General features: G+C 48.2%; 2 protein-coding genes across 7 annotated transcripts; both read left to right on the top strand.

The window, feature by feature from the left end:
• The first annotated feature begins 2,034 nt into the window (after window positions 1–2,034).
• On the top strand, window positions 2,035–6,978 carry DUSP11 (dual specificity phosphatase 11). 2 transcript variants are annotated; one of them, XM_068662068.1, is made up of 9 exons: window positions 2,035–2,361; window positions 2,456–2,527; window positions 3,054–3,185; window positions 3,787–3,910; window positions 4,477–4,537; window positions 4,863–4,909; window positions 5,021–5,096; window positions 5,406–5,534; window positions 6,404–6,978. In XM_068662068.1, the coding sequence occupies exons 1-9, from the start codon at window positions 2,050–2,052 to the stop codon at window positions 6,660–6,662; spliced, it is 1,212 nt and encodes a 403-aa protein (XP_068518169.1). In that variant the 5' UTR covers window positions 2,035–2,049; the 3' UTR covers window positions 6,663–6,978. The 2 variants fall into 2 exon arrangements, with proteins under 2 accessions (XP_068518169.1, XP_068518170.1); XM_068662069.1 differs by having other exon boundaries at window positions 2,207–2,361; window positions 2,456–2,531.
• STAMBP (STAM binding protein) lies at window positions 6,934–24,292 on the top strand. 5 transcript variants are annotated; one of them, XM_068662066.1, is made up of 10 exons: window positions 6,934–7,074; window positions 8,871–9,111; window positions 16,513–16,588; window positions 17,272–17,367; window positions 18,111–18,486; window positions 19,116–19,240; window positions 20,203–20,340; window positions 21,490–21,602; window positions 22,008–22,107; window positions 22,569–24,292. In XM_068662066.1, the coding sequence occupies exons 2-10, from the start codon at window positions 8,897–8,899 to the stop codon at window positions 22,623–22,625; spliced, it is 1,296 nt and encodes a 431-aa protein (XP_068518167.1). In that variant the 5' UTR covers window positions 6,934–7,074; window positions 8,871–8,896; the 3' UTR covers window positions 22,626–24,292. The 5 variants fall into 5 exon arrangements, with proteins under 5 accessions (XP_068518167.1, XP_068518162.1, XP_068518165.1 ...); XM_068662061.1 differs by lacking the exon at window positions 6,934–7,074 and adding an exon at window positions 7,327–7,483; XM_068662064.1 differs by lacking the exon at window positions 6,934–7,074 and adding an exon at window positions 7,472–7,611.
• The last annotated feature ends 995 nt before the right edge of the window (window positions 24,293–25,287 follow it).

Raw genomic sequence — 25,287 nt, 5'->3', positions numbered from 1 at the left:
CAGAACACTGATGACAACTTTTTGACACAGGTAGTGTATGAGCCAATGAAGAGAGGTATGTTGCTAGACCTTGTACAAACAAAGGACTGATTGGAGACACAAAGGCTGGCAGAAGCCTTGGCTGCAGTGACCATGTGATGATGGAGTTCGGATCCTGCATGGAGGAAGCAGAGCAATAAGTAGGATTGCAAACTTAGCCTTCAGGAGAGCAAAACTTGGCCTCTTTGGGGACCTGCTGAAAGGAATCCTATGGTTTAGGGCCCTAGAAGGAAAGTGTCTCAGTATTCAAGCATCACTTCCTCCAAGCTCAAGACTGGTGCGTCCCAATGGGTAAGAAGTCAAGCTAAGTGGGCAGGAGATCTGCATGGATGAGCAAGGAGCTCCTGACAAAACTCAAACAGAAGAAATTGTACAGAATGTGGAAAAAAGGGACAAGTTGCTTGGAAGGAATATAGGAACATTGTCAGAAAATGCAGGGATGTGACAAGGAAGGCTAAGGCCCATTTGGAATTAAATCTGATGGGGGATGTCAAGGACAACAAGTCGGGCTTCTTCAAATACATCGATAGCATGATAAAAACTAGGGAAAATGTGTGCCCATTGCTGAATGGGGGTAGGTACACTTGCAATGAAGAACACAGAGAAGAGTTACTGAGTGCCCTCTTTACTTCAGTCTTCACTGCTAAGGCTAGCCTTCAGGAATCCCAGACTCTAAAAACAAGAGAGAATGTCTGGAGAAAAGGAGACTTTTGCTTGTTTGAGGAGGATTTGGTTAGCAAAAAATGTAGAGCAAGGGGGGCAGGAGACCTGGGTAGATGGGCAAGGAGCTCTTGGGAAAAAAAAAACTTAAATTGAAGAAAGCACACATTATGTGGAGGAAGGGACAGACCACTTGGTGGAGTATAAGAACATTGTCAGAGAATGCAGGGATGCATTGAGGAAGGCCAAAGCCTGGTTAGAATCAAATTTAGCAAGAAATATCAAGGATAACAAGAAGGGCTTCTTCAAATATATAAGCAGCAAAAGGAAGACTAAGGAAAATGTGAGTGCGCTGCTAAATGACGCAGGTGCCTTGGTGATGATGGAAACAGAGAAGGTGGAGCTACTGAATGCCTTCTTTGCTTCAGTTTTCACTGCTAAGGCTACCCCCCAAACACTACCGAGCCCAGAAACAAGAGAGAAAACCTGGAGAGAGAAAGATGTTCCCCTGCTTGATAAGGATTGGGTTAGAGCTTATTTAGCAAGCTAGACACCAACAAATCTATGGGCCCAATGGGATGCACCCAAGGGTGCTGAGGGAACTGGTGAGCATTATTGCTAAGCCCCTCTCTCTCTATCATCTTTGAAAGGTCCTGGAGAACAGGAGAGGTGCCTGAGGACTGGAAGAAAACCAACATTACTCCAGTCTTCAAGAAGGGCAAGAAGGAAGACCCAGCAAACTACAGGCCAGTCAGCCTCGCCTCCATTCCTGGAATGGTGATGGAGCAGTTCATCCTCGACGCCATCTCTAAGCACATGGAGGAAAAGAAGATGATCAGAAGCAGTCAACATGGATTCATCAGGGAAAGCCATGTTTAACCAACCTGATAACTTTCTACAATGAGATGACTGGATTGAAGGATGAGGGGAGAGCAGTGGAAGTTGTCTACCTTGACTTCAGCAAGGCTTTCAACACTGTATCCCATACCATCCTCCAGGGCAAGCTCTGGAAGTGTGGTATCCGTGAGTGGACAGTGGGGTGGATCAAGAACGGGCTAGATAGCAGAGCTCAGAGGGTTGTACTCAACAGGGCCAAGTCTAGATGGGGGCCAGCGGCTAGCGGTGCCCCCCAGGGGTCAGTACTGGGTCCAGTGCTATTCGACTTCCTCATCAGTGCCTGAGGTGAAGGGACACAGTGCACCCTCAGCCAGTTTGCCAGCGATACAAAGCTTGGCAGAGTGGCTGAGGCACCAGAGACCTGCGCGGCCATTCAGGGAGACCTGGGCAGAGAGGAACCTCGCGAGGTCCTGCACCTGGGGAGGAAGAAATCCACCTCGGTGGGCGCCCAGGATGTGCCGCGGGAGAGGGGCGGGAGGCGCCCCGCTGCTCTGGGGGTGCCGGCGGCGGTGCCGGCAGCCAGTGACGTCACTGCCGCGGGCGGTGACGTCATGGCGGTCCCCCGGCGGGTGCCACCCCGTGCCGCCAGGGGGCGCTGTAGCCGCAGCCGGACTCGGTGCCGCTCTCGGTGCCGCTCCCGGTGCCGCTCCCGGTGCCGCGCGGCGGCAGGGCGGCGGAAGCGGAAGCGGAAGCGGTGGTTCCGCCGCCGTTGGGCCGCGCGATCGTCGCCATGCCGGGCCGAGGGGCTGCCCGCGTACCGGAGCGGTGGGTGCCGCCCCCGGGGCGCCCCGGCCCTTCAAGCAGGGGCTCGGCGGCGGCGGGGGCCTCGGTGTTCACGTCCCTCCGCTTTCGTTTTCAGGTGGACCGACTACGTCCCGCTGGGACGGAGGCTGCCGGGCACCCGCTTCATCGCCTTCAAGGTCCCCCTGAGGCAGGTGGGCGCGGGCAGGGGGTCGAGGGCGGCCCCAGGCGGTTGCTGGTGTGGGCGGTGCTGCCGCGGACCCCCCCGCGGTGCCCGAGCGCTGGTGCCACCCGCTTCCAAGGGCTGCCGCTCGCTCAGGGGTGGCCCCGCGGGGGTGGCAGCGTGTGGTGCTGCCTGCGCACCTCTGCTGGAACCAGTCCCGTTTTAAAGCCTTCGCCAAGCTCGAGCTTGTTTCTCAGCACGTTTGCCACCCTGTAATGTTTTATTGCGGTCTTTGGTCGCTCCTGTAATACGTTAGCAGAACAGTCCCAAAGCAGTAATAGTCCAGAGGTTGTTATGGTTTGGCACAGTGCAACACAGACAAAGATCTGTGCTTGACTTTGGCCATTTGTGTCTTTTTCCTTTTTTATTTTTTTATTTTTTTTGCCAACAGGATGATCATCAAGAGGTTAAGCAGTGCATACTTCCTCCCTCCATTCACTAGGCATAGTGTACCTGCATTTAACGTCTGTCATTGAATGTTATTTTTCCTCAGAGTTTTGATCACAACCTTCATCCAGCAGAGAGATTTTCACCTTGTGACCTCATTAAGAAAATTAAAGAGCAAAGGGAAGAGCTGGGCTTGATCATTGACCTGACATACACAACTCGCTACTACAGGCCAGAGGTCAGTCTTGGTCGCATTGTTGGTAAAGTTCTCTTAAAGCCCTAATATTGCTAATAAATGGGAAGAAGTTTCTTGCAAGAAGATGACTTTAAAGAGCATGTGGCACTCAAATCCTCTGGAAAAGGTATGAAGTTGAGCATTGCAGGGATATTGGGATGCAGTTTTCATCCTTGATCAAGTGCAAGACTGTGGTCTTCAACTTTTCTGTTTTTACAACCGTCACACGCTTGGAGTACCATAAAGATGTTTTTTTTACATGCTCTCTTGAATAAAAGACTGATTACAAATATTTTTTGGCTTGTGATGTCACATGTGTGATATCACATTAGTTGGAAAAGTTGTTCCAGCTTCTGTGTGTGCTTTGTGCTTCCAAGGAAGGAAGGAGCAAAGGTACAGAGAACAAAAATGCAAATAGGTTGCTCTGGAGTATTGATAAAGTTTTAAAGAAATGAAAGAGAACTTTTCATACCAAAAACTGTTGCCGCTCTTCTGGGCTTAGCTGGAAGACTTGTTTTCTTATATCTTCTGACACAGGGCTCTCTAATTAGTGAGAATCTTCATACTTTTTTATGAAATTATTGTCCTTCTTTGTTTCTTGTAGGAACTACCAGCCACACTCTGCTACTCAAAGATCTGGACAATGGGACATGAAATACCAAACAATCAGACCATTTTTCAGTTCAAGAGTGTTGTAAAAAACTTCTTGAGAGACAATAAAGACAACGGTAAGTGTGGATTTTCCTTTACGTTACAAGTGCTGTTGATGGGAAGGGCACAGAAGACTTGGGGTTGGCAATGTTCTTCATTAACCTTTGTGCACAACATGAATTTCCCTTCCTCATCTTGGCATGTGAATGTCAAGGCAGTAGTGAGACCAGTTTATTGTAGTAAAGGAGTTCATGCTGGCTCGATGATAATTAGCAGCCAGTCAAGTGTTAATTGAAATTGAGACTGTGTTTAGTCTACCCATAAATACTGATCCTGTTTTGGTAACAGGAAGCTGTTAGTGCTCAGGGAATGCAGGACAGCCTTTCATAGAGCTTTTAAATATACCTTCTATGCAGTGAGCTGTGTGACCATGCAGATGAGGCCACAGAATTAAATGAGCTGATGAACTAAAATCAGGGGTGATAATTAGACACAAAGGTGGTGATTTTGTTACACGATCAGTTCAGTTTATGTGTGCCGGTGTCCCTATCGAAGAACAAATGTAAAATGGGCTTCTTTTGCTCTGATTTGGTTTTGGAAAAAGAACACTTCAAAAATATAAACTGATTACCATGTGTTACAGATAAACTTATTGGAGTGCATTGTACACATGGCTTGAACAGAACTGGCTACCTGGTTTGTAGGTGAGTTGTCCTTGGTCAAACTGCATTAGGTGGTGGTATTGCTAGCTTCATGTTGTTCAAGAAGGAAATGTTTTACTGCTGCAACAAGAGTCAAGTGATCTGTGTAATCCCCAACTGGCAAGAATATGAAGCTTTTAAGTTTAGAGAAGGTTTTGTTGTTAGAGGTTTGCTAAAATCAGGGATAAGAAACTACAAATACTGCTACTAGATTCTGGCTTGTAAACAAGCTCTAAAATCTTCCCACCACTTTATTTTTGAACTGTGTCTAATCTGTCAATATCTCTGTAGTTAACTGTTATTAGAGCTTTCTCATTAATCTGTTCAGGTACCTGATTGATGTTGAAGGCATGGAGCCAAATGCTGCAATAGAGCGTACGTACGTGTATGTTTGTCTTGTCAAGATGCAAAATGTTATGGGATTTTTGGTGGCTTCAGGCTTTTTCCAGTGAAATGTTGTTATAACTCAGACTTCTCTCTCTTCAGTGTTCAACAGAGCTCGAGGTCATCCTATTGAGAGAATGAACTATATTGAAGATCTTCAGAAAAGATCTAGAAAAAAGTAAGCCTTGTGTGTGCATGAGTGCACACACGAAGTGAGAACTGCTGTCAGGATGTAGATAGATTTTAAACTTGTCTGGCTCCTGCTGATGGAGGACAAATGGGGCCAGTGAATAAGGAGGAAAGTGGGCAGTTGGGACACCAGGAGCTAAAGATCTCCTATGTGGCCTTTTCACAGGCTTGCTGCCCTCCTAGGGAGGAAGAATATGAAGGGGGGTTGATTTACATGTAAAAGAGCTGTTATGATCACTTGACAAATGGTATGTAGGCCCAGTTATGACATCGAGATTTATTTAGAGATCTATTTAAGGAATTGTGGAGCAAAGAATTTGGGCTTGGACCTCCTCAAAGGGAAAGCAGACTCTACATCAAACACGAGAAAGCAGATGGCTGAACATCACCCACACCATTCAGAACAATTCCCATTAGCAATGCCAAGGTAGGTATTTTTGCTTCTTCTCTCTATACATACAGTATAGCCGAGCAGAGAGAACAAAAAAGGCTGTTTACTCATTTTTAAGAAACTTAAACTTGTAGTTTTACAAGTCTAGATGCAACTCTGCTATATACATGTACATGAGAGCATCTGTTGCCCTGCCATTTGTGGGAGCAAGTGAAGATGGGAATCTCCCTCAAGCTTGTTAATGTTGAAGTGTTCCTTGTGCCTGCAGCAGCATGTGCAAAGCTCTTTGCCTCTGCGTTATGTTCTTGTACGTATGGATTTGTCATCACTGACAGTGGTGGTGCTGGTTCCCGTTAAGGCTGCAATATTCTCAAACTAAGATACTTCAGGGGCAAGAGCACTTTCCTTTGAGTCATGTGCTGAGCAAGGCAGTTCTTCACCTCAAGTGAAACTGAGGCTCTTTTTCTGTCACCCTATCTGGAAGAACAATGGGGGAACAATAAATGCAGTTAAAGAGCTTCCTCTTTGCTTGGGGCATAGGCTAGGCTGGGCTTCACTGGGTGTTGTGAGAGCTGCAAAAGCATCTCGGGAGCAGATGTAGCTAGTGCCTGTTGCTGGTGGGACAGTGGTTTATTCAGCCCTTATTTTATGGGACATACAAGATGCTTTCTTTCGAAAACTTCCCTTCCTGTGGCACAGCTGTAAGAAAGCAGCTTGTAGGAGATAAGCTGACAGCTGGCTGTTCTTCCTGGCCATCACATCTTTCAGGCTGGGGCAAAAGGGACTGGGTAAACCCAGATGGCTGAAGACATTTTTGAACTTTTCAGTCTTTTCAGTCTCTGTGTACACAGAGCGACTAAAGAGGATTGAATTCTCCTTGTACTGACTTCCAAATCTTCTTTCAGAAACTCTGGCTCTACCAAGAAGAACCGCAAGCAAGGTCACAAGGCACCCACACAACACCAGGAACTTGTGCACAAACACAGGGTGCCTGAGCAAAGGTGGCCTTGCAGTTTGGGACCAAGAAACTGCCCAGTTTCATTGCCTCACAACAGGCAGCACAACAGACTGTGCTTCCCAGCTCTGAGTTCCCAGCACCAACCACAGGAAATGCATACGGCCAGGAAACGCAGGCGGTGGCGTAGGAAACCTGTGACAGTGTAGAAACGTACACCAAAAGCCAGAGTTGTTTTTTCACCCATGAGGAGCTCCGAGGCTGGTTGAATGAGTGAGTTTGCTGTGTCATCCACCAGCTGCTGAGCTGGATGTTGGGAACTGCAAGTGAAGGTGTTCATGAGATCAGTACAGCTCTCCTTTTTTTTTCCTTCCTTCCTTTTTTTTTTTTTTTTTTTTTTTAACCCTTTTTCTGGGTGCTTTTTACAACTGACATAGAATTTTTGAAATCCTGTGTCAAATACCGGAGTCCTCAGTTTATCAAGAGATGCAGAGAATAAATGGAATTGGATTGATCCTAAAGAAAGGTCCTTGGGAACACGTCCTTAACTTTCCATGAGGAGGGCTTTGGTTGACAATTTACTTAACGCACATGAAGAAACAGGATTTTCCCTGTCACTGGGTGATTGTTTTTCTTTTCATCCACTTTTGAGAAATGCCTGCAGCGCGTACCGTTTTGAATGTGCGTGCTGGGTCGGTTCGTCCAGCCCGAGGGCAGGGAGGAGCCCAGCGAGCTTTGTACTCGGGGCTCCCGGGAGTGGGCTGAGCAGCCGGGAGGGAGCAGCCCCTTTAAGGCCTGGGCCGCTCCGCTGGCGTCATGAAGCTGGACTTCCGCCCGGCCCCCAGCTCCCCCCCCCCTTAGCGGCGATAGGGGAGGGGAAGCGGTCTCAAGGCCGGGCGGAAGGCGGCTGTGACGTGTGCGGATGTGGTGGCGCCTCGTGATTGGCTGCTTGAGAACGAGGCGGGGGGGCGGGGCCGGGCGCCAAGGCGGAAGCGTGGAGGGAGGCGGCGGCGGCTCCGTCCCGGCGCAGGTCGGGCTCGGGCCGGGGCTCGCTGGGGGGGGGCCTCTCCCCGCCCCCGCCCCCTCCTCGTCCGCGGGGCTCTGCCCCTGTCCTAGGGGGCGGCGGTTGGGGGGCCGGTAGCGGGACCCGGCCGGGAGGTGCCTGACCTCTTTGCTCTCCCCTGAGGGTAGCGGAGGGGGGGAGCCGCGGGGACGGCGGCTGCGGGAGGCGGCGCTGCTGGCGGGGGGCACGGCGGCGGCAGGGGGCACGGCGGCGATCCGCGTCCCGCCGAGCGGGAGAGGCCGGGCCCTGCCCGGGGCCGCGGCTCCGCTGCGTGCCGTGAGGGAGCGTTTGGGCACGGCGGCCGCCGGCTGGCCCAACCCCCACAGCCCTTATTTAGGGGAACGGAGCGCCCCTCCCCTCTAAGGTGAGGCCTGAGAAGCGCCAGCCTGCTGCGTCGAAAAAGGCCTTTTCCCCCGAGGTAAACCCAGAAAGGCAATGTGTCTGCTGCTTGGGGTCGCTGGGCAGCGTCTAGCTCTGGCTGGGACCTTTCCCCCGTTTAGGAAGAAGCTGTGGGGAAGTCTCCCGTTGCTGCGAGGTTTAGCAGGTGCTCTGGATTCAGCAGCGTGGTTTCATACGAAATTCAACCCTCACAGTGGTCTGAGGGGGCTTTTCCAGGGGAGCTGAGCTCTCAGTGTAGGGGAGAACGCTGAGGAGACTTCTGGGGCTCTCTGCCCCAGGTGCTTCCAACATTTCCTTGGCTTCAAGTTTGTTGGCTTGTGCCGTGGCTTAGAATGCGTTTGTAGGAGCTAGGCTCAACAGATCAGGTTGAGATGGATTCCTGGCGTGCCGAGTGCCTCCCACAGCACAGGGAACAGAGGGATACTGCCCGTGCCTGGACAAGAGCAATGTGGGCTCGAGCTTGATGGGTAGGGACAGTTCTGCTAGGCAGCAACACCCAGAAGCATGGCCTGCAGCCCTCTCATCACCGCTGTATAAGCAAAGCAGTGGATGCTGCCACGTAAAAACCCTGTGCAAAGCTTCTGCTGCTCAAGTCCAAAGGAAATACTTTTGCCAGTTTGCCCCAAATTAGCATGTGGCACTGGTGGTGTTACATGGAGAGACAATTAGCAAGGAAGAGCCGTTTTGAGTAGGATTCAGATTGGTCAAACCCTGGGTTGAACTCAATTGCCGAGGGCTGATCTTGAATTTGTGGCTGTCTTTTAGGTTGCAAAGGTAAATATCCAAGTGCTGTGTCTAAAAAGAGCCTAGCTTCCCCCAGATTTCTCTCTCAGAACTACCTGACCTGTGTATTAAGTGCTTTTCTGCTGGAGAATAGGTTTCTTTAAAGGAGACCAGACGAGATACCTGGTCTACTCCAGTGGTTTTGACGCACTTGACTTTCTTCCCATTGCAGAGTAAGTCAGTGCTGCACCAGCTTTGATGTGCCTCGTTATGCCTGACCATGCCAATGTCAGCCTCCCACCGGAGGAGCGTGTCCGAAGCCTGATCCAGATGGGGAGTGCTGTTGAAGTGAACGAGGATGTCCCACCACGACGCTACTTCCGCTCTGGCGTGGAAATCCTCCGCATGGCAACGATTTACTCAGAGGAGGGAAATATTGAGCATGCCTTCATTTTGTACAATAAGTACATCACGTAAGAGCAACTCAGCTTCATTTTCAAGTAACCTGTGTTGATGCAAGGGGCTGTGGGGTTTATGTTGCATGTTTTGAGTGTGTACGAACATGGTAAGGCCTCGTGAAACTTGAAGGCCCGGGTTCTGTCCAGAGTTTAGCTGCTTTTAAATTGCAGAAGCAAAGATACAACCAGCCTGGTTAAAGTGACCAGGAAATGTTGCAAAGGTGTGAGGTAGAAGCACAAAAAAACACTGTTCGCCGCTTTGCAGGATGTAGGTAGAAATTCTCTTTAAAATCAGACTTACCTTGTATTCCTCTTTCCCAGAGCAACTCCTCTCCAGTGAGAGAGGTGTTGGCTCCCTGTGGCTAGGTTGATTTCAATAGCCATGATTTCAATAGCCCAGCAGATTAGCAAGGATAAGTGGCCAAAGATTTCAGTATCAGGTTGCTTTATGGAGCAGATACAGGCTGGTTCCACAGTCCTTTGATAAACCACTTTTGAGGAAGAAGCCTGCTTTATGTCTATGCTACTACAACCTTTTACAGCAGGCAGCAAATTCCTATTTCAGTGCAGAAATCAGTTATGTTGTATTCAAGGTTTAGTTTTACTTCTTGGAAATAATATAATTCCATCCCTGTTATGCATGTACGTAGGCACCCATGCCTTTTTGAGAAATGATGTGAGGAAGAGCACTGAGTTTGAAGAACCTGACACCAGTCAACTGGCTTGAACAGTGCGTGAGATCCATGGGTCCTGATACCCTTCTAGAAAGCCCGAGGTTATATGTAAACCCATCCAAGACCCTGTATGGTATCATAGCTGCTTGGTCTCCAGCTCAGGGGCTGTACATGTGGACAAGTGCAGAGACATTCTTGCTGCCACCTCTGCAGCTGGCCAGGAACAAGCCATCTTGGGTCTGAAAGCCACGCTGCTGAGCATATACCGTGCCAACGTGGTGACGTGGTATCGGGTCTGGCTTCTGTCTGAGCAGCTCAGAGTAAGAGAGAAGCAAATGCGTGCCTCTAGATATACCTGCCTGTGTTCACAGGGCTGAAAGTTGTGACCCTCAGAAAATATCTCAATGGCACTGAGTATTCTGTTCCTTTAGGCTTTTTGGCCAATATCCTCAAATCCTCCCATCTTTATCCAGTTTCACTCAATGGCCAAAGGACTGCGTCTGCTCTCTGCTTCACTACCTCCTTATCCAGAATGGGCTTGGCATCTCCATGGGCATTTTCCTGCCCTGCATCTCTGCACAGGGTTCCTGCCTCAGCCTCTTTTAACCCAACACATTTTTCTTTGATTAGCGTTGCTTCCCACATTGTACTTCCTAAGCTTTTATGGTCATAGTAGCAAGTGCTCCAGGAGGCTGCACAGGGAGCTGGGAAGTGTAAAACCCACGGGAAGTTTTCCAGGCTGGTTACGTAGCTGGGGCTGAAGGAGAAACTCTTCTCTAACTAAACAAATGAACTAAACGTGCCTTCGTTGTTTCATTACAGCAGTAATAAGTGCAAGTGTGTTTTCTCTCCAGTAGCTTTCAAATACTTGTGGCATTTACGTTAGCCTGGCTGCTGAGCTGGAGGAAAGGTGAAAAACTTTCCCTTAGGGGTGTGATTTCTCACACTGTTGAATATGAACTGCCAGCGTGGATTATCCGAAGATAAAAGCTTAATGTTGTCATCTCATTTCTTTAATCAGAAGTGTAATGCTGTATAGCTCTTTTGAAAGCAGGAGGCTTGACGTGTGATTTTTGAGGTGTCCTTCCTTAAGGCTGTGAACTGGAAGGCAAGAACAGGACTGTAGTTGGAGCCTCTGATGGGACTTGCTATGCTTTCCTCTTTTTTAGAAACAGGACCAGATTTTTTGATTTTTTTTTTCCCTGATGCTTCAGACCAAATCTCTGGTCAATGCTGCAGCTATGGGTTTGGCTGCCTTTCCTCAGAGACCAGCTCCTTAACGTGAGCTTGTAGACTAGTACAAGCTGGAACTTTATGAAGGGCAGGATTCTAGCCCTGATAAGCATGTGAGTGGCTCCTGGCTACACCCCTGCACATGGTGAATTTGTTGGGAGCAAGAACACTGTCCTCAGGAGTGAGTCTGTGGCTTGGTGTGGACTGCGTTTTTCTCTGAGTGCTCAGGTGCTGGAACAGCCTGCCCAGGGAGGTGGTAGGGTCACCATCCCTCACCATGTTCAAGAATTGCCTGGACAAGGTGCTACGATATATGATTTAGTCGCTTAGTGGGTAGTATTGGTGATAGGAGGATGGTTGGACTAGATGATCCTTTCCAACCTTGTGTTTCTATGATTTTATGCTTGGCTTTCGAAAGATGGATTGCTCTTTATTTCCCTACGTGACGCTCCTGTGGCTGATCTCAAGGCCTGAATTACACAGTGAGATCTGTGAAGTTGTACCTGATTTGCAGAGGCATCAGTCTGGGGGGAATCTTGACTGATGTGGGGTAGTCTGGAGATGGATCCATGCTGATTCACACTGAGGCAAGCCAGTTCCCTGATAAGCCCCCAGCAACATGCTCAATCTTGTCTAGGTCCTTTGGCTGCTCAGCACCTCTGTTTCCCATGCTGAAATGAAGCTTGTTGCTCACCCACTCAATAATGTGCAGGAGGGAGTCATGGATGTTTCTAAGAATAACCAGGCTGGACTTTACGAACATCAGTCTTTCACCTTGGAAGACATAGAATCACAGAATGGTTTGGGTTGGAAGGGACCCTAAAGATCTAATTCCAGCCCTACTGCCATGGGCAGGGACACCTCGCAAAAGATCAGGTTGCCCAAAGGCTTTGAACACTTCCAGGAATGGGGCATCCACAACTTCTCTGAGCAACCTGTTCAATTGTCTCACCGCCCTCTGAGTGAAGAAATTCTTTATTATATCTAGTCTAAATTCACCCTCTTTTAGTTTAAAACTATTATTCCTAGTCCTATCACTCTACTCCCTGACAAAGAGTCCCTCTCTGGTGTTCTTGTGGGCTCCTTTTTGATATTGGAAAGTCACTATTAGGTGTCCCCAGAGCCTTCTCTACAGGCTGAACAACCCCAGCTCCCTCAGCCTGTTTCCATATGAGTAGTACTCCAGCCCCTTGATCATCTTCATGGCCCTCCTCTGGATGCATTCTAATACTTCCAGGTCCTCCTTGTGCTGGGGGCCCCAGAGCTGAACACGGGGTTCCAGGTGGGGTCTCAAAAGAGCAGAGCAGAGGGGGGACCTCGTGAAGTTGGCACAGGCCTGCCGCCCAGGCCTGTCCAGTTCCCTCCAGATAGCAATCCTTCCCTCCAGCATGTCGACCGTACCACCACACAGCTCGGTGTCATTAGCAAATTTGCTGAGGGTGCGCTTGATCCTGCTGTCCATGTCACTGACAAAGATCTTAAACAGCACCGGTCCCAGTACTGACCCCTGAGGAACACAACTCATTACTGATGGCCTGGACTGTTTGACCTCAGCAATTTGAGTGTGACCATCTGGCCAATTCCTTATGCAATGAGTCATCCATCCATCAAATTCACGTCTCTGCAATTTAGAGACAAGGACATAGTGGGGGGCCAGTGTCAAATGCTTTGCACAAGTCCAGGTAGATGATGTCAGTTGCTCTTCCTCTGTCAACCAGTGCTGTAAAATGCCACCAGATTTGTCAGGCATGATATTCCCCTGGTGAAGCCATGTTTTCTGTAGTTCCCTGGGTCTTCCTTTCTTCCCTTTTTAAAACGGGTTATATCGCCTCTTCGAGCCAGTGGGAACATCACTAGACTGCCATGACTTCTGAAATATCATGGACAATGTCTTAGCAATTGCATCCACGTGTCCTGAGGAAACTGACAATTGTATCTCATCAGGCCCCATTGATGTCTTCACTTTCGGGTTCTTTGGATGGTCTCAGACCTGATTTTCTCCTACAATAGGTGGCTCTTCATTCTCTCAGTCCCTGCCTTTGCCTTCTGGGGCCCAGACCATGTGGCTGGAGCTCTTGCCAGTGAAGACTTAGGCAAAAAAAATCAGTGAGTACCTCAGCCTCCTCCAAATCCTGGGTGACCAGGTCTCCCGTTTCTTACAAGAAAGGACCCTCAGTTTCTGTAGTCCTCCTATCACTAATGTACCTATAGAAGCCTTTCTTGTTGCCCATGACATCCCTGGCCAAGTTTAATTCTAAAAAGGCTTTGACTTTTTATACCTGATTCATGGCTGTCGCGTAAAAGGGTATGGCTGATTAACCATTACAGGCCTGGTTAGATTCAGGGTACTGAACTGTCATGGTCACAGATTCACCAGCAATGTAACACGCCCATCCTCTAGTCACGTTCACTGAGATCATGGCTAAGAACAATGCAATTAAGTGCAATTTGTTACGGCAACAGCTACACAGGTTCTTTGGATTGCCAGAGATAATTTACTGTCTGCAAAAGCAAGCTAGCATGCATGAAACGCACAGGTGTACAGCCTGTTAGCATGTTAAAAGGCACAAAGACTGTAAAGATTTCTGTGTTTCCACAGAGACATCTCGTATGACCAAGTGTTCAAATCTCACCCAAAAGATGTCTCAGTGTGTGTGCGGGGAGGGGGGGGGAGGGAGGGAGAGGCTCAGCCCATTTACTGATCCCAGAAGTTAACAGGCCCTCATGATGCTATATTCCTTCATGATGGTATATTTCCTTGTTATGGTATCTCCCCTGACAATGGTATCTTCCCTAACATCCCCTTTTTCTTAAGCCAATTTATATTATTTTCTTTTAGGTGGAGCTTGAGTGACTCTAGTCAAGCATTACATGTATCTTAGTTATGATTGGTGCAAAGTTTTCTCACTTCCGTTCAAAGGTGCAGGCTCCAAGAAATTCGGAGCACATGCTCAGCGAGGGGTGGTTGCACCTTGGAGGCAAGGTGTGTTTTGGTATTATAATGATATTATAATGAGCAAAAGTTCACTAAGTACAGCATTTTGTCAAAAACATGACAGGTCATTGGCTCAGGGTAGCAAGCATGCAGTCTATTGATCTCGGTGTGCACAAGAACAATTGAGTCCCCCTCTTGTCACAGAGCCTAGCCATGGTGTCTCTGCTCTGCTCTATGCTCCATACTGTTCCTTAGAGCTAGCACACCAGCTCCCCCCAGTGCGATAGCATCTAAGGTTGGAAGCGTAGGGAACGCTCAGTTAATGCAGCTACACCCTGCCCTGAAAGACTCTTCAATGCTGTACATTTTCTTTAAAATGTTAGTAGTAGTTTAATTTTCCTAGTCACTTTAGGCAATTACTCCACACTGGCTGCTCAGGCAATGTCTCTGCGTCCCTCCCAGGCTATCTGCCCTTGCTTCCATGCTTTCTAGGCCTCCTTTTCTCGCTTGAGTTTGGCCAGGAGCCCCTTGTTCCTCCATGCAGGTCTCCTGCTGTTTTTGCCTAAATTTTTCTTTGTTGGGATGCATTGCTCCTGAGCTTAGAGGAGGTGATCCTTGAATATTAATGAGCTTTTTCAGGCCCCTCCAGGGCTTTGTCCCATGGTACTCTACCAAGCAGTAGAATTTCCTGTCGTATTTGGACTCCTGGTTTGCCTGTGTGGCTGTGAGCTGCTAGGATTGGCTCCAAGAGTTTGTGTGGGGTGTTAAAGGACTTGGGAGACACTGACTTGGCACGTGTACCATAGTAGTGCTTAAAAATAGCCTGTAATGTGGCTACTCAGTGCCAAGCAGCTGCTGCTCATAGTGGACTTGGGAGCAGTCAGAGGTTTGAACAAGCCCAAAACTTCTGGTGATGTGAGCTGCAGGTTTAAGTCCTGCCAAGCCTCAGCTGGGCTGTGGACAGGAATCATGAAGCATTTTTGCTCTTCCTCTGCCTCCTTCCTCAGCCTACTGCTGCATGGTCTCGCCTCAAAGTCTTCCTCTGGCTGCCCAAAGCCCTTGCTGTGTCCTGCTATCTGCGTTTCCCCCCATTCGTGACTTGTGGAAAGCCAGCTGCCTTTGTTTTTTTCCATCCTCTCTAATCCAGCATCTGCTCTTAATCTTTTGTAATGAATCCCTTCCATTTTAATCTGCTATCTCTTGGCAGTGATCACAGCCTTGTTTTGTCCCCTTGACACAGTGACCTATTTTGCAACCACCAGTTAGGAGCAGGGACCTCACCAGTGCCTTTGGATGGAGTAGCAGCTTCTTCTATGTAGTGTGACGTGTTTGCTGAACCTGTGGTGTCTGGCAAGAGCATCCTCGTGCCCTCTGTGGCAACCAGGAGCTGGGTTTGCAAAAAGTCCTCACTTTTCCCAGAGGACTGGGGTTTTAAAGTAGCTGGGTTTATTGCACACACACAGACTTTGCAGTGTGAGGAACATTCTCACTCTGTTTCTGCTGAGACTTTCCCACTTACCTCTGCTTGGTTTGTTCATGCTGCTCCCTGAGGCACAGTCTCAGTCTAGTCCTCTCTACCCTTCTTCCTTGTGTACGTGCATGAGGCTGCTTTCTCTTTATTGCTGTAGCTGAAAGAGCTGGGGGACATCCTCCTTCAGATGATGGAACTTTGTAGCAAAGAGCCAGGAAGCAGGGCAGGTGTTTGCATTGTATCCAAAGCTTTGTGGATGCTTTGTCTCCTAGCCAGGCCCTTGTCTCCTGCTAAGCTTGCTGTGAGCTCACCCTGAGCACACAGTTGAGTGCAGCACTGGGGACTTGCTCACAGAGGTACCTTGAGGATGCCTCAAGCCTGGGGAGCCCCACAGAGCTGAGCAGGAGTGAACAGAGCTCCCCGTGTTTATGGGCTTTTCACCTTGCTCTTGTGCTTGCAGTGCTCTTTCTGTGCGTCTTCACCATTGTGTCCTGAGTTGCTCTCTGGAAGTTGGTGGGGGCTGTTATTCTGGCTACTGAGAAACCTGTTCGTAGCTGTGCTGGGAGCAAGGTGATGTTGAGTTCAGTCTTGAAGTCTGCTTAGAACCAACCCTGCTGCCCAGAAAGGTCTAAAATACTGCCCTGTCTTCCCGGGACTGTCATGCAACAGAGCCAAAAGACTTCTGATGTAGCAGCTGAGGATGTTGTGAACTTGCTTTTAGCCTACCTGCAGGTTTTCTTTTCAAGGTCTGAGTTAATTTTCCCATCCCTTGCAGAAACTGTTTTCTTCCCCCATGCAGAAGGACGGTGTGAGCAATGAGTCAGCTGAATCCTTGAGTTTGCCTGTTCTCCCCTTGGATGTTCACAGAGGTGTAGGCAGGTGCCCAAGGACCTGCCGGAATTCCTCAGAAGTAATGGGGGAGGGTTACTGTAGGAAGGCAGATAGCTGTCCTGATTGCAGGAGCAAAGCATCCAGAGAAGTGGCAGAGGACGGATACTGTGCTGGAAGGGAATGAACTGCACCCCCCAAAATCCCAATTACTGTATCGTGCTTGCCCCTTTCTGCTGGGATTCAAAAATGCAGTTTCTCTCCTGTGTTTACAGGCTCTTCATTGAGAAGCTGCCAAGGCATCGTGATTATAAAACCGCTGTCATACCTGAAAAGAAGGAAACAGTGAAAGTAAGTGGTAATGTTGCCAAGTCTTTAGTGGCTGCTGTTGGAAGTGATTTAGGGTTGTAGATCTTGGGTTTTGGTGACTCTGGGAATCACACAGTCTGAGAAGCCTTGGCTTGACCAGGCAGCCCTGGCACCTTGGGAGTTATAGTTTGGGCTCTTACGCCATCGTACTTGTGCAAGGCTGGCTGTGGTTGTATTCATGCAATTTACTTTCTGTTGAGCACTGGGGCTTCCTTTCTTCCATGTTAAACTCTTTGCTTTTTAAACACTGTGTTTAAAAAAAACCAACTTTTTTTAAAAAGTGTTTAAAAACTTTTCCCTATGTGGTAGCTGGGTGCAGTAGTCCTAAAGAGACATACCAGGGGATCCTTGGAGATTGCTCAGAGACACAAGAAGCTACTGCTCTTCTGCTCAGCATTGGCTAGAAGAACAAAGGGCTGCACTGCCTAAGCACTTGCTCTGTGTTGGCTGATGGTGGTGCTGTCTGTGCCACACTGCTACAATGTGCCCATCTGCATACTCTCAGCCCATGTGCCAATGGTGCTGGAGCTGCTCAGGACCTTCCTGCCTTGTGAAAAAGAACAAGGTTTATTCACTCTAAGAATCTATTAATTCTTGCATCCATTCTGGTGCTGTTCTTCTTGTGCTGGGGCTGTTGCACTTCTGATTGTATTTCCTTCCTTCAGAAACTGAAAGAAGTAGCCTTCCCCAGAGCTGAAGAGCTCAAGAAGGAGCTGTTAAAGAGGTACGCCAAGGACTATGCTAAGTACAACGAGCAGAAGGTGAGTGAGAGTAGACTGGGAGGCTTGTCAGAAAACCCTCAGCCACAAAGAGTTTGGAAGAAAGCAGGACTCCAGGGCTCCCTGGGTGCTAGAGAATGTGAATTCTGGGTGGCCTGAGCTTACAGGGTCCATCTTCATCACCTTTGGCACAAGGCTGTCCCAGTCATGTCTCTGCTGTCATTATGTAGGTGAACCTGTCATAGCATCCCTATACATCATTTCATTGCACGTTTTGGAGGCAGTCTAAGCTGGGACTGTTATTTTTTTTTTTTTTCTCTTTGTCCCAGTGTGAGGTCTGGGTCTGAGTCATAACTCAGAAACTGAGCTCATAGCAGCGTGATTGAGGACATGGGGTTCTGTGTGCAAAGCAGAAAACTCTGCAGTCAGTTTTACTGTGATTTCTCTATTCTATTTCCAAAACAGCACTTTCCCAATCTGGAATTACAATTGCACACAAGCGGATAGGTAAGGCAACAGTTTTACTGCTCAGGTGTAGTAGGCTTTGCTGATGGAAGTGCTGATCTGTGTTTTGCAAAGTGAAGATTCTGTGCAGGAAGTACTTTCTGTTGGTTACCTTCTGTAGACTCTTTAGAAGTAGTCTGTGATTCCTGAGGGTCTACAGGCAGCAGGTTCAAAGCTACAGCTCTAAAGGAATGACATAGGCTCCATATTCTACCTTGGTCCCCTATCTGGTGATAGGTTCCCCTATCTGGTGATGTCCTTTGGCATATTTCTCCTTACAGAGAGAGGAGGAAGAGGAATTTGCACGCAACTTGGCTTTGCAGGAGCAGCTGGAAGAGGAGAGGAATCGTGTAGCCTTGATGAAGCAGCAGCAGGCAGAGCAAGAGCAGTTTCATGTCTTTGAGGAGATGATTCGACGGCAGGAGCTGGAGAAGGAACGTCTGAGGATAGTGCAGGAATATGGAAAGCCAGAGCCAAGTCCAGAGTCTCTGGATGGACCCCTCATCCCTGACGTGGAAAAACCCCCAACTGATTTAGCCCCAAAGGTTCCTGTCTCTCCAGTTCACCCTGCAAGTCCATCAGCGGAGATCGTCTCACCCAAACCTCCTGTTGTGGACAGATCTTTGAAACCTAGTGCTTTGGGGAACACAGAAAACAGTTAGTACATATCAGTGCACCCTTCTCACTTTCTGGGGCTGAGCCAAACTCAGCTGAGGAACTGAGCTGCTGTCTGGCTCTTGGCAGTATCTCATCAGAGCTCCATCCCTTCTGGGGATTTGGCATTCCAAGTTACTGGATGTTCTCCCTGCTGTCCAGCAAAGGTTTGCAGGGCAGGGAAGAACTGTCTCCTGTTGCTAATTGGGCCCCAGTCTCTCTACTGATCAAAAATGTATAGTCTGTTTGGCTTTTGGTCTTCCTAGTAGCTTGACCAAATTCTCCTCTTCTTCCAAATATGATTCTGAAATACTGATTCAGACATTCCCAGGTGACTAGTTCTTGACCAGAGAAACATCTTTAAATGACATTTTTTGAGCATTTGTGTTTTCATTTTCTTTAATGAAATGCTGCTTTTGGCAGACTTCTAAACATCTTTCTGTATATTCTTACCATATTTTGAAAGGTATCAATGGTAACTTTATCTGTGGCTGCCACTTTAATTGTAAACATTAAAGTGGTTTGTTTCCAGGCTGAAGTTTTTCAGTCTAGTCCCTTTAGGTGCTGACCTGAGGGAATATTTCTCTGGTGTCCCTAGCTATCGTTGCTCATTGTGTTCCTAATTCTCACAGTTGCAAGCATGGATGCCCTTCGCCAGGTCATTGTCCCTAGGGAGCTGTGCCAGAAATTCCTCCAGCTGGCCGATGCCAACACAGTCCGAGGTGTGGAGACATGTGGGATCCTCTGCGGTAAGCTGGTAAGGTGGTAATACTAGTTAAGAGCCTTTAAGTGGTGCAGAGGCCTTTTCTTAAAGTGTAATAGCTTTGGAAGTGGGTAGAGGACCCTGATGTTGCTGTGAAAGACTATCTGTGAAAGACTATAGTGCAGTTTCACTGATGACTAGGATTTCATATGAGTGTTAGGGCTTGTCTGTTTCTCCTTTTCCTCCTTTTTATGTGAGGATTTCCTCAGGCTGTATGTGAGGAGTGTATGTCAGTGTGAGGTGACAGCTACCACGTCCCCATTGATGTTCTGCTTCCTTTCTCACTTTGATGGCTCTGTTGATTACCTGCTTCAAATACTCATTTGCTGTCAGTGACAGGCAGCTCAGTGAGTTGTCCTTTTGGTACCGGCTGGGCTGGGGTCCCCGTTGTGAGCTAGGACGCTCATCAAGTCAAGGCTGTGCAAACACAGGCTGAAGACAATTCCCCTCAAAGACTTTGCCTGCACAAGTTAATATTGGCAGCTCCGGCATATGCCCCATCAACTGGGGCTGTTATGCTTAAAGAAATTTGCTTTGAAATTAAATAGCTTGATGTAGCAACTTTCTGCAATCCACCTGCTTGCAGATACTTGGTGACTACTTATGAATCATCAGCTCTTGGTGAGTGAGGAGATTTCCTTTGGTTGGGTGTCCAGGGCTTGTCTGAGTTCTTACGGATATTCTGCATGGCAGAGCCATGGCCAGCTCATACTGAAAATGTATGACTCCTGTGTCAGTAGCCTGCAGTACCATTTCTGTGATCTGGACAAGGATGGTAGATGCACTCATGGACTTTTTTCTAGAGCTGCTGTTTCCCTGGCTGGACCTCTGAGTGATGAATGCAGAAATGCCTCATTCCCAAAGCTTAGGAAGTTACCTTGCACCAGTGGACTGCAGTAGTGTTTCCTCTTTGGGGGGTGTCTGGAAGGTAACAGCCTCCCTGTGCTGCCTTGCAGATGAGGAATGAGTTCACGATAACCCACGTCATCGTTCCCAAGCAGTATGGAGGCCCTGATTATTGCAACACAGAGAATGAGGAGGAACTTTTCCTGATCCAGGATCAGCATGGCCTTGTTACACTCGGCTGGATCCATGTGAGTCTCTCATCTTGACATCCAGACTGGCCTTGTATTCAGCTGGGAAGAAAAGGGGTGCAGGAAGATGAGTTGGTGAAGGAGGATTTACTGGAGGGAGATAGCGTGGAGCTGGCAGCATCTTTTTAGTTGGATTTCTCTCTCTAGTGCAGTCTCAGTCACTACTCATACTGCTGGAGAAATCCAGGCCTGTTTTAAGTTCAGATACCTTCCTAAAGCATCAGTCCCTTTGGAAATTAGATGTTGGGCTTGAAGTTCATGTTTCATGCAGCTAAAATCAGAACATTGCAGCCTCCCACATAGAGCTCCTGCTGTCAGTGCCTGGACTCTCCAATGATGCGTTCCTGTGGGAGCACAGCTTTTTGCAGACAGCTGTGTGCTGCTCTGCTGCGGGATGTGCCAGCTCCAGATTCCTCCACTGGCTCTAGTGCTGCCCTGCTGCCTGTCCCCACAGAGCCTTTGGCAGTCGGATCGATGCCAAGCAAAACGTTTGGTGCTGCTGAGTAATCTCTCGAAAGCAGCAGCTGCCTCAAAGGTTCTGACAAATAAATGCTTGCTGGATGTGCCTGATATGTGTAGGGTGTCTGCTTCCAGTGTTAACTCTTCAGTGATAGTCCTGTAACATCCAGGGACCCTCAAGAATACTTTTGACCTAGTCTTGGCAAGAAAAACCTAATGAGCAAAAGGAGAAAAGGGGAAAAACATTCCTGCAGGAGTTAGGCTATAAAATCTAGCTCTCAGCCAGAGCAGGGGAAGTTGGCTGTTGCCTGTGATTGTACAACTTTTGACCATCTTGGTGGAATGGGTTATCTTGAAGTTTCATGGCAGTATTACATGCCTCTGGTGCCTTAAATGTAGCTGCACTTCAGAAGCATGTGAAGTGATTGCCCTGCATTTAAAGCAAAGAAAGCGTTGTGCATTAAAATATGAATTTGCATAGGACATTGCCAGAAATGTAGAGTATCCACTGTACTTTTTCCAAATGGAATGGAGGAACAGATGTTTTGGGGCAATCCAAAGCCACTTCCAGTGTGCAAGCAGGTCCACTGTGCCTCTTCTCCATTAGGATCTTCACTTGGCAGGCGCAGTCTGTTTGAACTAGTTCTCCAACCCTGCTGTAATTTCCTGTCATTTTGTCATGTGTTTCAGACTCATCCCACACAAACAGCTTTCCTCTCCAGTGTGGACCTGCACACACACTGCTCCTATCAGATGATGTTGCCGGAGTCCATTGCTATTGTGTGTTCTCCAAAATACCAGGAGTAAGTATAGTTATGGGGAAGGACAAGGCTTTTTCTCTGCCTGCGGCTGGACAGGAGGTCTCTTCAGCAAGTTTTTAACAGCTGTTCACCATCACCTTTTTTCTGTTGGATTCCTGGTGTAGGAATAAAATGTTAAGTAATGTGATAAAAGTTTTACCAAAAGAGGCAGAAAGAGTGTATGATCCAATGGCTCTTCTGCGCTGGTTCAGGGAGGATCATATCTGATTGCCCACCCATGAAAGGAGGCCAGTCTGCAGCCACAGACTTGGAGAAGAGCATGCTGCAGCATGTGTTGTATCTTGTGCTTGAGACAAGCAGATTCAAACATGCTCTTTCAAACACAGAAGCAGCTGCTTCTATTTGCAGAGGCTTGAGTTGTACAGAGCATGTGTTTATTTGCTCTAGGACAGGGTTTTTCAAGCTGACAGAGCATGGCCTGGAGGAGATCTCTTCCTGCCGGCAGAAAGGATTCCACCCGCACTCCAAAGACCCTCCACTCTTCACTGTAAGTCACCCCACAGGGCACCTGGGGCTGTAGTACAGTATGTTAGCATATTGGACGCTTCCCTTGAGTTTATATCTGCATCGAGATACTAGGCTATGGCCCAGGACAGGAGAGATTCTGTCAGGGATTTGCTTCTCACTAGAGCTGAGATGCAAAAGATTTCTGATCTGATAGCATGTGTTGGAGGTGTGATTTAGAGCGCTTATCCATAGAAACAGATCCAGGCAGTAGCAAAGGTTTGTATTTGAGGGAGAGATTTGTATTTGTATCCTGCAATGATCCCTTCATTGTACTGGGTGAGGTGCTAGTTTGGTCCGTCTTGGTTTCTTCCCTGCAAAGAGAGAGCAGTCCTGTGAAAGCCACTGGGTGCAGGTTGCCTCAGGAGGTTGAGGAAACTTGCCTGAGCTGTGGAAATATCTGAATAACACCCTGTTCCTTCTTTCTTCTCCTCTCTCTTGCAGACCTGCAATCACGTGTCAGTAGTCGAGAGAGATGTGGTACTGATGGATCTCCGATAGGCCTCTTGCCTTAACCGTTTACTGTAGAACCATCTTACCTTCCTTCTGTGCCTAGGGAAGTTTTTCTTTCCTCCTGTAGCAGATGATTTCTACTGTGTAATGACCCCCCCTTCCTTCCGGAGTAGTCACAGTGAAATCAGTTCCCTGACCTCAGTGGGAGCATGTGAAATCTTGTTGCCTGGTGTTGGACTGGTGAAGTGGTGTTGAGGTTCAAGGTGTGGGGAAAAGCTAACTGGAAATTCAGACAGAAGCTAACACTGAAGCTAATGCTTAATCTGTGGCTTGACCAGCATCTTGGGGGGTTCCCTGTGAATTGCTGCAACCTAGAGGTGTGAAACCACTTCAAGTGCTTCCCAAAGTGGGACTTGCCCAAATTAACTCATACTTTGCTTTGCCTCTCTTTCTGGGTTGATAAATTGTGGCCTGAGTATGGCTGGTTGGAGTAGATGAATCTTTGCTGTAGTTTAAAATTAAACCTTCTAACACCTCTCACCCCAGTCAAGAGCCCATCCTTGCTGACCAGTCTTCTGAGCTAGAACATGTCTTGCTTGCTGGTGCTGCATGGTTTCTGCCCAGCGAAGCAAGAAGGGGCCCAACCATTATGCTTTCTTCTTCCTTTGGGAAACCCTTATTTCAGTGTTTTGGGGGAGAAGGTATCTGGATGCAGCACTGCTTAGTTCTAGCAATGTTGAGGAGTGTCTCCTTACTTTATTCATTATAAAGGATACACACCCTGGGACTCAGCTGCTTGCCCAAGCTTGTGGACAGGTTGTGCTCCTTCAGTCCTCGAACACTACCACCCCCAACTGCCTCTTCAGTTCTCAAAGTCTGCCCTTGCCGGAACAACTGCTCCATGGCATCTCTGTTACGCAGTACCCCAGCTGGGGACCTTCTCTGAATTGCTCGTATCAGATGACAAGCAGTAATTTTGCTTCGCTTTGCTGTCTGTGCCAAACTTCCACACTCACTTATGCTGGTTTTGAAAGTGACAAAGTAGTATTGAGAGGTGGTAAGTTACCTTGTCTCAGAGGACTGAGCGTGATGTACAACCTTTCCACAGTCTTTGGCAGGATGCTCTGATGATCAGCACATGTCCATGTGGGTAAGGGAAGAAAAGGAACAGCTGCCTTTCCACCTGCGATACATACATACGTGCTATATACATTGTGTTCATGTACTTCTAAATACAAAATGGCAAACAAAATTTGTTGGTGTACAGCTTAATACAGAGGGATTGTATTATCTCCTATGGACTTACCTTCTTGCTTGTTTTCTTTGAGCTAACTTGTTGGGCTGGCAAGCTGTAGGGAGTTTCTGAGAGTGGTGAGAGAATCAATTTATTTATGTTTTTTGTTTATTTGCAACAGCCACCTCCTTGACTCTTGTGTGACAAACTGCTGCCGCAATCATTTTTGCAGTTTTAGAAACAGGCTCCTTGTGGCAGCAGGAGGGAAGCAGTGGGATTTCATGGCATCCTTAGGAGCTGACTGTGAGACCTAGCTTATTTTAACTGTCTCTGAGGTGGGTTATGCTGCCTTGACGTAGAGGCATTCATCTCACAGCTGTACATGGAAGGGAGCAGTCCACTCTCCAGCCTGATGTCTCCTGAAGCAGCAATTCCTTCAATTTCATGGTGCATATCACAATAAATTTGTCTTAAGTCCTTATCCCTGAATGTCTTGACTTTGAGCTGACCCCCAGCATCAACCAGAGATAGCCAGGGAGAGGAGCTGGTGACAAATCGCTACTTCCATTGTGAGCTATCCCAGTGACCAATAAACCCTGGTGGAGAATTTTTCAAATTCCTTGCAGTGTGGCCCCACACAGAAGTTGCATTTCTCATGTCAGTGGCTAGCTGCTGCCTCACACCCTGCCCTGCCCTCAGAGCTGTTCTTTTTGGTTTTGTGTTTTTTAAATTGCATTTCTGCACTTAGGGTCACTGAGTCATTGTTTCTTTGCTTTGGAATTAATTCTGAAATCCCGTGTCCCACCAAGCCATCCCATCTGTCCAGCTGTGGCAGGGCTGCTAGTGTTTGAGCAGATGTGACTGTTATACCGTAAGATCACTCAAAATGAGGTTGAATTTGGTATGAGCTAAGCCTAAATGAAACCGTGATTTGCAGAAATTTTTGTTTTCTGCAACAATGAGGGCTGAATGTTTTGGGGGGCTTACCCGCAGGCAGGGAGCAATGCTCATCTCAGCCTCGGGCACTGGAACAGACTAAAATCCATGTTAGAGCTCCCATTGCTGGCTTCTCTGTCCTCAGAGAGGAGGCTGGAGTAGTTTAAAGCACAAATGTTACCCATATACGGAGGTGCTGAGGGCCGGCAGTGCACAGGGAGGTCCGAAATCTCCCAGCCAAGTTCAGCGGCCGGCTTTTGTGCCCCCGCCCCCCCCGCTTCCCACGTTCATCGTAGCCAGGCCAGCCTTATGTGCACCGTGGGATGCTTAGCGTTCCTGTGAGCATCCCAGGGCAGCCGGCGTCTCCCCCTGCAGCTGCGGGACAGCCAAACGCCAGCAGGGCTGGCGGCTGGATTGGCTGTGGTGGCCGAATCTTTCCTTTTTAGGCTGTGCGCCTGCTCCAGCTCAGAGCTTTGCCGCAGCAGTCCTGGCTTTAAACCCCTTGTACTGAGGCTTTGGGATGGTTCAGGTCCTGGTGCA

This window comes from Anas acuta, chromosome 27 (genome assembly GCF_963932015.1).
Source record: "Anas acuta chromosome 27, bAnaAcu1.1, whole genome shotgun sequence".
NCBI classification, from domain to species: domain Eukaryota; kingdom Metazoa; phylum Chordata; class Aves; order Anseriformes; family Anatidae; genus Anas; species Anas acuta.
The sequence above is the reverse complement of the archived record's forward strand: the minus strand, read 5'-3'. Positions and strand labels throughout refer to the sequence as shown.

Bases quoted from the DNA above. Each gene is read 5' to 3' on its own strand.
- DUSP11 (XM_068662068.1), top strand. From the start codon at position 2,050: ATGTGCCGCGGGAGAGGGGCGGGAGGCGCCCCGCTGCTCTGGGGGTGC. The intron at 2,362-2,455 runs GTGGGTGCCGCC...TTTCGTTTTCAG, and splicing joins GCTGCCCGCGTACCGGAGCG to GTGGACCGACTACGTCCCGC. The intron at 5,097-5,405 runs GTAAGCCTTGTG...GATCTATTTAAG, and splicing joins CAGAAAAGATCTAGAAAAAA to GAATTGTGGAGCAAAGAATT.
- STAMBP (XM_068662066.1), top strand. From the start codon at position 8,897: ATGTGCCTCGTTATGCCTGACCATGCCAATGTCAGCCTCCCACCGGAG. The intron at 19,241-20,202 runs GTAAGGTGGTAA...GCTGCCTTGCAG, and splicing joins GGATCCTCTGCGGTAAGCTG to ATGAGGAATGAGTTCACGAT. The intron at 21,603-22,007 runs GTAAGTATAGTT...TATTTGCTCTAG, and splicing joins TGTTCTCCAAAATACCAGGA to GACAGGGTTTTTCAAGCTGA.